Here is an 11,002-nt window from a genome sequence, read left to right as displayed (position 1 = left end):
GTTTGAGGAGGTAGGGAAGGCTTCCCTGAGGAGGTGTTTCCTGAGATGAGATCTGAAGATGGAGCTGGCGTTAAGTATAAAGGATGGGTGGTGGTGGCAGTAGGGTGGCCCATTGGCATTCCAGGCAGAGGGAACACTACGTGCAAAGTTCCAGTGAGGGGAAGGACCATGGTATGCTCAAAGGACTGAAAAAAAGCTAGTGATGCTAAAGTGTGGAGTGATGCAGAGATTGATGAGAGATGAATCTGTGAAGGCAGGCAATGGGCATCCTATCCAAGGCTTTCTGGACTTTATTAAGAAATCTTGTTTTTATCCTAAAAGCAGTAGGAAGGTGTTAAAGATTTGAAGCAGAGAGATGTAAGCAGACTCATTTTTGAGAAGATGCGTGGACAATGAATTGAAAAGGAGCAGGAGTAGATGAAGAGAGACTCTTAGGAGGTGTCTGTATTAGTCTGGTTAAGTGTGATGGAAACCTGGACTACAGTAGACATGGGTATGAAGAAAAGAGGATACATTCAGGAAATATTTTAAAAGGTAAAATCAACAGGATGGATCAGATATTAAGGATGAAAGAGAGAGGTGTCTGAGATAACTTCTGCTTTTCTGGATGTTACATTTGGGGAAATGATGGTGCCATTTGCAGTGGGCACTTGGAGAGGAGCATATTTCATAGGTAGAAGAGAGGGTGGGGATTACGAGTTTGCATTTGGACATGGTTAGTGTAGAATTTCTTTGAGATACCCAACTAGAGATGTAGACTGGGTTGGATAAATGGGTGTAAAGCTCAGAGAAGAAATGTGACCTAGAGATAGAAATCTGCATCTTTAACTGTTGCCTCCTGGAATTTAGGATTGAGATCTTGGCTGGAAATCTAAATGTGGGAGTTGTCAATATGTAGGTGATATTTACTGCTCTGAACTTGGATGAAATCACCTTCGTGCTGGGGGAATGTATGTAAGAAGAATCAAGGGCTAAGCCCTGGCGCACTCCAAAATTTTTAGAGATCAAGTTAGAGAAGGAAGATCCAGCTAAGAAGACCAGGAAGGGGTGGCTAGAAAAGTAGAAAACCAAGAGACAAGAATGATGTCTAGAAGCCGAATGAAGTAAACCTTTTAAGGAGGAGGAAATAATAAACTATGTCAAATGCTGATGGTGGGTCAAGTTGAGGACTGAGAATTCATCATTAGATTTAGTGATGTGGAGGCAATGGATGAACTTGAGCTTTTTAGGGGGCGGGGGGCGGGGTAAGGAAGATTGGCCCTGAGCTAACATGTTGTCAGTCTTCCTCTTTTTGCTTGAGGAATATTGTTGCTGAGCTAACCTCTCTGCCAATCTCAGTTAATTCTTTTCTTTAGACCATAATGCTTTTCAATAAGAACATACTGTCTAGGTTCTCAGTACCTGGTAAGCCCAAAGCAAATTCTACTAAATGGAAGTGTCTCAACTTTTTAAAATTTGTTTTAATTGAAATGGGTAAATAATTTCATCCATAGTATTTCTCCAAGTTCTGTCTTTTTACCTGAACTAGAATACTCTTTTTCAATAATAAGGTCTTCACTATTTTTAATGACAAATTCATCAAGTAAGTTGTCTCTATTTATGATTCCTTTGAATGTTTCACAAATTTTAGGCCTACTCAATTTCATTTCATTCTGGCACAGAAAAATTTATCCAATTAAAAATAGGAATTCCAGGGCTGGCCTGGTGGCGTAGTGGTTAAGTTTGTACACTCTGCTTTGGTAGCCCAGGGTTCGCAGGTTTGAATCCTGGGTGTGGACCTATCACCACTTGTCAAGCCGTGCTGTGGCAGCATCCCACATAAAGAAGAGAAAGATTGGCTCAGATGTTAGCTCAGGGCCAATCTTCCTCGCAAAAAATAAATAAATAAATATGAATTTCATGAAAAGGTTCTTCCTACAAGTCAAGATATTCCAAAGGGCAATTACAGAATTTCAGAATTATGTTCTTTCACTGTTTCAACTTTTCCTTTTTTTTTTTTTTTGAGGAAGGTTAGCCCTGAGCTAACATCTACTGCCAATCCTCTTTTTTGCTGAGGAAGACTGGCCCTGAGCTAAGATCTGTGCCCATCTTCCTCTACTTTATATGTGGGATGCCTGCCACAGCATGGCTTGACAAGTGGTGTGTAGGTCCACACTCAGGATCCAAATCGAAGAACCCTGGGCCACTGAGGTGGAACATGCGAACTTAACTGCTGCACCACCGGGTTGGGCCAGCCCCTCACTGTTTCAACTTTTAATGTACAATTTGTTCAGTTCTTTGCTTTTGTAGGGAAATTTCAGTGTCTTCCTGTGCATAAGCTTTGTTTTCATTAATTTTATTTCACTAAGCTTCAAAGGCTTAAGTTGATTGCTTTGATTATAGATTTCTAACTGATTTTGAACAATGCAACTAAGATTTAGAGAACTTGTTTTCAATAATACCATCATTATAGGACGCTTGGATTTTATAAAGTCAGTCTTCAAAGGCTCAAATATTTTAAAAATCTATTTGATGGTAGGCAGTGTTAGAAAGCCCCTCCTGCGATTTTGAAGTATTTTGTGTATTTAACATCAGTTTGTTGCAAAAATTTTGTTGTTCAATTATTCTAAGTAAAATTATTATCTAAAAATTTGACAACTATGGTTTCTATTTTGATTGGTACATTGTCACAGTTCATTTGGGCACAATATGAATTATAATTCTAATTCCATGTACATTTGTGTTTCATAGATTTCTTAATTTAGTAAGAGCATTGTTTTTACTACAGTGCTGTGCTCTGCCAAAATGTGTATTATTACTGTAAAAATTAAGAATTTTATCTTTAGCATTGAACTTTTCAAATGAAGTTACATAGAATTCCTAATAATGTCAAATGTTTCACTTTCCACAGAATGATCTTCTAGAAGCTTTGCTTTGTTTCCATGAACTGAAGGGAAAACTAAACCATTATTGGAATTAATCTGACTGATTTTCTATTTAAAACGTCTAATGACGTTGATATGAAACCAGTATCATTTAACTGTTTGAAAAGTTCTTTTACTAATGGACATCATATTAACAGCTATTGCTTCACTTTTCATACTTACGGTAGAAAAGTTAGAATGAAAAATGAACAAAATTAATTTAGAACAACTGTCATTTGTTTTAATGCAGCACTGGCCAATACAGTAGCCACTAGCTACACATGGCTATTTAGATTTAAATTTATTAAAATTAACTAAATTAAAAATTCAGTTCCTCAATCGCACTAGCCACATTTTAATTGCTTAGTATCTAGATGTGGACTATCTCCATCATCTCAGAAAGTTCTCTTGGATAGTGCTGAGTTCTTATGAAAGTCATGCTTGACATGCTGCAGACTCATTTTCTGTAGCTGCAGAAGCGTGGTTTTCAGGCAGTCTTAAGATAACCGCTAACTTACAACACAGATGCTGATGCTTCTTCAGGAGTTCGGTCTTCTGACTTTCCTGTGATTGGTGTTTTCACTATAGCCCTCATGGTAAATATCAACTAACATTTTGTTCAAGTTATGCTTTCATTATCAACTTCTGAAGACACAGAAATTTAGTATTTAATTTTTTGTTTTGTTTTTAGATTGGCACCTGAGCTAACATCTGTTGCCAGTCGTCTTCTGCTTTTTTTCCTTTCTTCTTCTCTCCAAAGCCCCCCAGTACATAGTTGTATATTCTAGTTGTAGGTCCCTCTAGTTGTGGCATGTGGGATGCTGCCTCAGTATGGCCTGACGAGCAGTGCCATGTCCGTGCCCAGGATCCGAACTGGAGAAACCCCAGGCGGTCAAAGCGGAGTGCATGAACTTAACCACTCAGCCAGGGGGCTGGCCGCAGTATTTAATTTTTTATTAAGCATGTGCTTGATGTATTTTTTCCCAGCTCATTGCTACTGAAAGGATGTGGGGTTTTTTTTCCCCTCAAAATTTAAAGAGCATAGCCAATAATAAAATTAATATGTAGTTTTATTCCTACAGTAAATGTCAAAAACACTAGGAAGAATTTTCAGACTACTCTAAAAGTTCTTCAAGGGACTGCTTAACTCTTATTTCTTTTTACTTATTTATTTATTTGGAGGAAGATTAGCCCTGAGCTAACATCTGTGTCCATCTTCCTCTACTTTATATGTGGTATGCCTGCCATAGCGTGGCTTCATAAGTAGTATGTAAGTCCACACCCAGGATCCAAACTGGTGAACCCCGGGCCGCTGAAGCGGAGCCTGCAAGCGTAACTGCTGCACCACTGGGCCGACCCCTTAACTCTATTTCTTGCATGTATTTCTCTTTAATTCCACTGTATTTCTCTATAATTTCCCACTGACACCACCCACTGGCACCTGCAGCTTTCTACATCTCCCTCAGTGCACCTGGCTAATACACCAAATAGTCAGTATGGATGGCAATTATGAAATACTTCTGCCATCACCATTGGAGGCTGAAAGAAATCGCTCTCCCTAGGGGCTCATGTCTGACTTCACTTTGGTTTGCGTTGGTTAACACCTGTTGTCTTTGAAAGGCAGTGTTAGTTATGTTGCATCAAGAAAGAATTGGAAAGGGGGAGATGGGTTATCACTGGTTGTCTTCCAGATTTACCTATGTGTTAAAGTGAGAACTCTATTCATTGTATGTATTACTCTGCTAAAGTAAGATCATGGCAGAAGCTGGCAGTGCAAAGAGATCTGTCAAAACCACCCTACCAATTTTGATGCAACTGATACTAATATCTTTGAAAGTGAAAAATCAAGGACAGATGCCAAACCAGCTGGATGCATAAATCAGGAATGTTCTGGGCAAGTTGAGACTTATTGTCCTCCTATTTATTTTCTATAGAAGGCAGTGCAAGCTCCTTACTGTGGTATTAAGGTATAAATAGAATGACCTCAATCCACATTTCCTCTCTCAATTTCGTGGCCTGTCTGCTCCAGGTAAAATCCCTTATGCTTTACTGACTTCATCTTTTGGTTCATGTGGTTTCATCTCTTTGGAACTGCCCTTTTCACCAGTCTCAGCATATCCAGAGCTATTTGTCCTTTGACTCCCCAATGTAAATATCACCCTTCTGTTTTTCCATGTGGTAATTAATCTTTTTCTTCTAGACATCCGTAGTTCTTTATATGGCTTCTCTTTGCCACTTACCATTTTATTTGCTTTTGTATATGTCTAGATAGAACACATACCAAATGAATAAAAGGACTCAGAAGACAAGAGGTTTAAAACAAGATTTGAGAGATACAGATAGCACTTTAAATAATCAGCTTTGGATAATTGAGCTCTTGCATCCAGCCATTTATTTATCTGACAGATATTTATTAAGGCTTCTGTATGTCGGAAACTGTTTGTGCTAGAGACACAATGGTGAGCAGAGTAGGCCTGGTCCCTGCTGTTACAGAGTTTACACACTCATCTTTCTTACATTATTACAAATAAATAAAGAATTTTATGCCAGGGAGGAACTGTAGAGAACACCTTTTATTTTATAGAATAGGAGATTAGCTGTCCTTATTATTGAGATTTATGTCTGTGAAATGAGAAAACATTGGCTAATATCTTGATTTTATTGAAAAAAGATAAAGTGGCATTCCAAAAAAATTAATAGGCTGAAACTGGGTGTCTTTTTAATGAATGTGTTTCCTTCACAGTTGTATTGTGACTTGTGGAAGTGATGGTGATGTGAGGATTTGGGAAGATTTGGATGATGATGATCCTAAGTCCATTAATGTTGGAGAAAAGGCGTATTCATGTGCTTTGAAGGTATTAAAAACAACTACAGAAACTGATGTGAAATGGTACTGCCATATGATTGTTAGGCTTGGATGAAAAATATTTTATAGAAGTTTTGATTATAGATGTACCGTTTTGTTTGTTTCTCTTATGAAATAATAATATTAGGAAATGTGGGGCTGGCCCCGTGGCCGAGTGGTTGACTTTGCGGGCTCTGCTTCAGCGGCCCAGGGTTTCACCAGTTTGGATCCTGGGTACGGACGTGGCACTGCTCGTCAGGCCACCCTGAGGCAGTGTTCAACATGGCACAGCCGGAGGCACTCACGACTGGGATATACAACTGTGTACTGGGGGGCTTTAAGGAGAGGAAGAAGAAGAAAAAAATATAATAATACTGTAACTTGCCCAAAATTTTTACATTTAAAATCTGAATGGTTTATTAAAGGTGATTAATGGATATTAATGATGAATCAATTAAAATATATGTAAGAAATTATACTTTGCCTTTTGAGAGGGAGGTTTAAATGTTCCTTTTTTTCCTTTGAAGAAAACTGGCATTTTCAGGTGTTTTTTTTTTTAATTTAGTTTTTATTGAGTTAATGATAGGTTACAATCTTGTGAAATTTCAGTTGTATATTACTGTTTGTCAGTCGTGTTGTAAGTGCACCCCTTCACCCTTTGTGCCCACCCCCCACGCCACCTTTCCCCTAGTAGCCACTAATCTGTTCTCTTTGTCTGCATTTTTAAATTTTTCATATGAGTGGAGTCATACGGCATTTTCAGGTTTTTTGCTCACTAATTCAGATAACTTGAGGAATTATTGTAGAAAAGAGAAATGTTCTGTTCAGTTTTTCAAGATATATATATATTTCACGTTTCTAATGTTTTATGTAAGGTAAATATGGCAATGAGATGTAGGTTACTTGGAGAATGCAGACACGTTTTCAGAACAACTTTGCAAATTAAGTCTCTAAAAGCCACTAAGCATTTTATTTTTGATAAATTTTAAGTTGAGTATATTGTATTTTTATAGAAAAAATTTCCACAGAATTCATATTTGTTCCAAACAGGCTCATTAAGGCAGTTAAGATGGTCTTTAGATACTTTAGGTATTCTTTTTTAAATGGTCATATATAATAGAAAATACATTCCCAGAAGAAAAAATATAAATGACCAACGTACGTCAAATACAAGCTAAATATCACTAATAAGCAAAGAAGTGTAAATTAAATAATTGGATTTTTTTTTCTATAAGATTGGCAAGGATGAAAAATATTGTTAATCCCAGTAATAATGAGACCTTGGAGAAATAAATATTTGTACAGGACAAACACTCTCCTCCTATGTTTTTCCTTTAACTACTACTATGCTGACAACGCTTCTGACACCAGGTGTGTTGATTTCTTTCCCACATCAAGTTCTCTACAGCATCAGCTGGGTGTCCTACAGTGCACTTCAGTTCTGACACTAACTGGAGTTAGCGCAGACCCTACAAGTTGACAGCTTAGTCCCACTAGGCTATCCCCAACATCAGATACCAATCACAGGTAGTAGGTCCCCAGGTTACCCACAACTTCTGCCCAACTTGGCTACAGATTGGGGGTTCCCATGGCCCCCTCCTTGGATTCTATCATTTGCTAGAACAGATCACAGAACTCAGGAAACACTAACTTATGTTTACCAGTTTATTATACAATAAAGGATACAGATAACAGCCAGATGAAGAGATACAACGGATGAGGTTTGGGAGGGTCCTGAGTTCAGGAGCTTCTGTCCCTGTGGAGTTGGGATGTGCTACCCTCTTGGTATGTGAATGTGTTCACCAACCCGGAAGCTCCTCACACCCCATGCTATTGTATTTCTATGGAGGCTTCATCACACGGGCATGATCAATTTCTAACTCCATTTCCAGCCCCTCTCCCCTTCCTGGAGGGTGCAGGTGTGGGGCTGAATGTTCCAAGCTTCTAATCTTGGCTTGATCTTTCTGGTGACTAGCCCCATCCTGAGGCTATCCAGGAGCCTACGAAGGATGCTTCATTAGAACAAAGATACCTCTACTACCCAGGAAATTCCAAGGGATTTGGGAGCTCTGTGTCAGGAACCAGGGTCAAAGACCAAATATTAGAACAAAAGATGTTCCTATTGTTCTTATAAATTAGAAAATTACAAGGGTCTCAGGAGCTCTGTACCTGGAACTCGGGACAGAGACCAATATGTGTTTTCTGTTGTTTTGCAGTATTATCACACACAGTTGCTGGAAGTGTAACTGAGGAACTTCAATGCACATGGTCATTTCTGGCTGTTTACTCTAAGGAAGGACAAGGATGTTAATAAAAACATTGTTTATAATAATACAAGTTAGAAGCAATTGAGGTTTCTCTTGATAGAGAATAGATTTTTATAAATTTTAGTAGAGCCATGTAATGTAATGTTATGCAGCCACTAAAAAATGGGGGAGTGCTGTATGTCTTCAGCTGAAAAGATGTTTACAATAAGTTGAAAAATGAAAAAGAGTGAGTTGCAGAGCAGTCAGTATAGTGTAGTCTTATGTTTGTTAAAGGATATATATATGTGTATATTTGCAATTTGCATGTGTATAAAAGAAAGTTAAAAAGACATAACTCCGGAATGTTAATGGAAATTACTTCATAAGAGTAGGGAAACTCACTCTCTGCTCAGGACACTTTCATATTGTTATTTTTTCTTCTACAGTAAGTATGTACTGCTTTTGTGTGTGAAAAAGACTGTAAAGAAGAAAAAAGTAAAAGTGGTCTTGTAGTAGTTTCCTAGGGCTGCTGTGACAAATTGTCACAAACTTGATGGCTTAGAACAACAGGAAGTTACTGTCTTGCAGTTCAGAAGGCAAGAAGTCAGAAATCAAGGTGTTGACAGGGGTAGCTCCTTTTGGAGGCTCTGGGGGAGCATGCTTCTGGTGGTTGCTGGTGGTCCTCGATGTTCCTTGGCCTGGAGAAGCATCACTTCCCAGTCTGCCTCCATCTTCACATCACTGTCTTTATGTCTCAAATCTCCTGCTCCTTTTTCTTTTTTTTAAATTTTTTTGTTTTTTGAGGAAGATTAGCCCTGAGCTAACTGTTGCCAATCCTCCTCTTTTTGCTGAGGAAGACTGGCCCTGAGCTAACATCCGTGCCCATCTTCCTCTACTTTGTATGTGGGAAACCTACCACAGCATGGTGTGTCAAGCGGTGCCATGTCCGCACCCGGGATCCGAAACAGCGAACCCTGGGCCGCCAAAGCGGAATGTGCGCACTTACCCGCTGCACCACCGGGCCGGCACCCTGCTCCTTTTTCTTACAAGACACCAATCATTGGATTTAATCCTTAACTTATTATATCGGCAAAGACCCTATTTCCAAATAAGGTCAGGTTCACAGGTACCTGGGCTTACGACTTAGTCATGTCTTTTAGGGGCCGTTATTCAACCCACTGCTAGTCCCACAGTCAGTGCTAAAATGTTTTCTTTGGCTTTAGGAATGGAGTGTATGGTACTTCAATGAAATGACAATACCAAATAGCCATGCAAAATTGACAGTTTTGCAGTGTATTTCTTTTAAAAGGTAATTACCTATAAACAAATACTTTCTGTTTTCGGGATTCAGTAGTACAGGAAAATACAGTTAGATGTTTTCTTTGAGAACAAAATGGAGAAAATATCACCTTCCAAAATAGTGAAACTGGGATGAATCAACATATTTGTGGGTAGTAGTAGTTAACACTTACAAAGTATTTTATGTTGTCAAGGCCTTTCAACAAAGATACGGAGAGATATGTGGGATGACCTCCATTTTATTCTTGGGAAAACCAAAGCTCAGAGGAGGGTCAGATGACATAGTCAGTACAGAGTACAGTGTGCTGGAGCTCAAGTCGTGCTGTGCTGGGTTCTCTTCCCTTAACCCACAGGGGAGAAGAGTGGTCTGACGAGAGCCTCACCAGAGCCCTGACCCTTCAGACAGTTTCTTGGTTTTTTCGTTTTACTAGTTGACAAAGTATTGAGGGTGATTTGGTTTTCCATAGATTTGTTGGAAAATGACTTCAAAGCAAGTACTTTATTCAGGTGTCCCTGGTGAGTGAGTATAGTTATATATTTTAATGTTTACACATGAATAGAGGGCTAGTTAATGTGTTGCTAAAGAATTCCCAAAATTCTTTACTAGAGCTAACTGAGGCTGCTTAGTCAGTGTTCTGCTAAGAAATCTGTCTGCCAGAAAAGCACAGTCATGTTGCAAAATTCCTATACATGTACGCACATAAATTGTCGGTGTTTCTGCAGTTTTGCCAAAGAACACTTAGCATCGTCAGTGTTGTTTTGAGCTGGTTATAGTTTTTTATTGATTCTCTTCTTGTTTTCACATTTAAATTATTGTTAGCTTAGCTTCAACGTTATGAATTTAGTTTATTGTGTATTGTTTAGTTAATTACAGTAGTTACAATGTAGGCATAAACAGTATTTTTCACCAGTTTTCCAGCGATCAAACTTGAAGAGAAGTGTATGTTATAGTTCACATTTGAATCATCTGTACTGTTATTTGAATAGATGTATATATCCTCTCAAATTTTGCTATATGGAAACATGTTATTGTTATCACTAGTGCGTGTTCTGCTGGAGTGAGAGCAGGTGCTTTAGATAGGCTGAGGGTCCTAAGTGTGCGAGAGACCTGTGGCTGAGACCTATTGCTATAGGATAGAGTATATTCATTAACAAACTTGAGTAGTTTGTTTCTCTTGGCAGTTGTCATTTGATCTAAAGTAGTGAGTTGACCATATGATTTATCGAAGCCTCTATGAGGTTGGTAGACTATGATTTAGTCTGTTAGGACTTAATCCCTCCTGGAAAAGGAATAAAACTAAGGTGCTGGGGCAAATCCCTGACCTTTGATAATTCTTAGCTAAACGCTCTGTAAAGCAATGGTGTCTGCTGATCATTTTCAGGGCCTAAAACTTTATTTATTTAGTGTTTTTAAAAAGGATCCGTGGATTCTGCGTTTACGCTTTACCTACTCCAAAAGACGTAGAATGATTCCATTGTAGAAACTCTCGTGTGGCCATCATGGCCATGCCTGCTGGTGTGCTCTTCCCTCACAGAGACTAGGTAATTTCTCTGAAAAGCTCTCGAGCCTCCCTTTTTATGACATTGGGAATCCATAAAAATACTATTTAAATATTTTTCTCACCAGAAGTAAAAGAAAAACCAGAGGTTAAAAGTTTGGCTGATGAAGGGGGAAGTAAGTTTCCTAAAGATAGCAAGTAAATTTTTGT

General features: G+C 38.6%; 1 protein-coding gene across 1 annotated transcript in view; it reads left to right on the top strand.

Moving 5' to 3' along the window:
- Positions 1-11,002, top strand: part of WDHD1 (WD repeat and HMG-box DNA binding protein 1) — a 64,372-nt gene that overhangs the window by 1,418 nt on the left and 51,952 nt on the right. The window contains exon 2 of the mRNA XM_046647292.1: positions 5,647-5,758. Coding sequence (XP_046503248.1) covers positions 5,647-5,758 — 112 coding nt within the window. The remainder of the gene's footprint in view (positions 1-5,646; positions 5,759-11,002) is intronic.

Source organism: Equus quagga, chromosome 20 (assembly GCF_021613505.1).
Source record: "Equus quagga isolate Etosha38 chromosome 20, UCLA_HA_Equagga_1.0, whole genome shotgun sequence".
Lineage (NCBI taxonomy): Eukaryota > Metazoa > Chordata > Mammalia > Perissodactyla > Equidae > Equus > Equus quagga.
The sequence above is the reverse complement of the archived record's forward strand: the minus strand, read 5'-3'. Positions and strand labels throughout refer to the sequence as shown.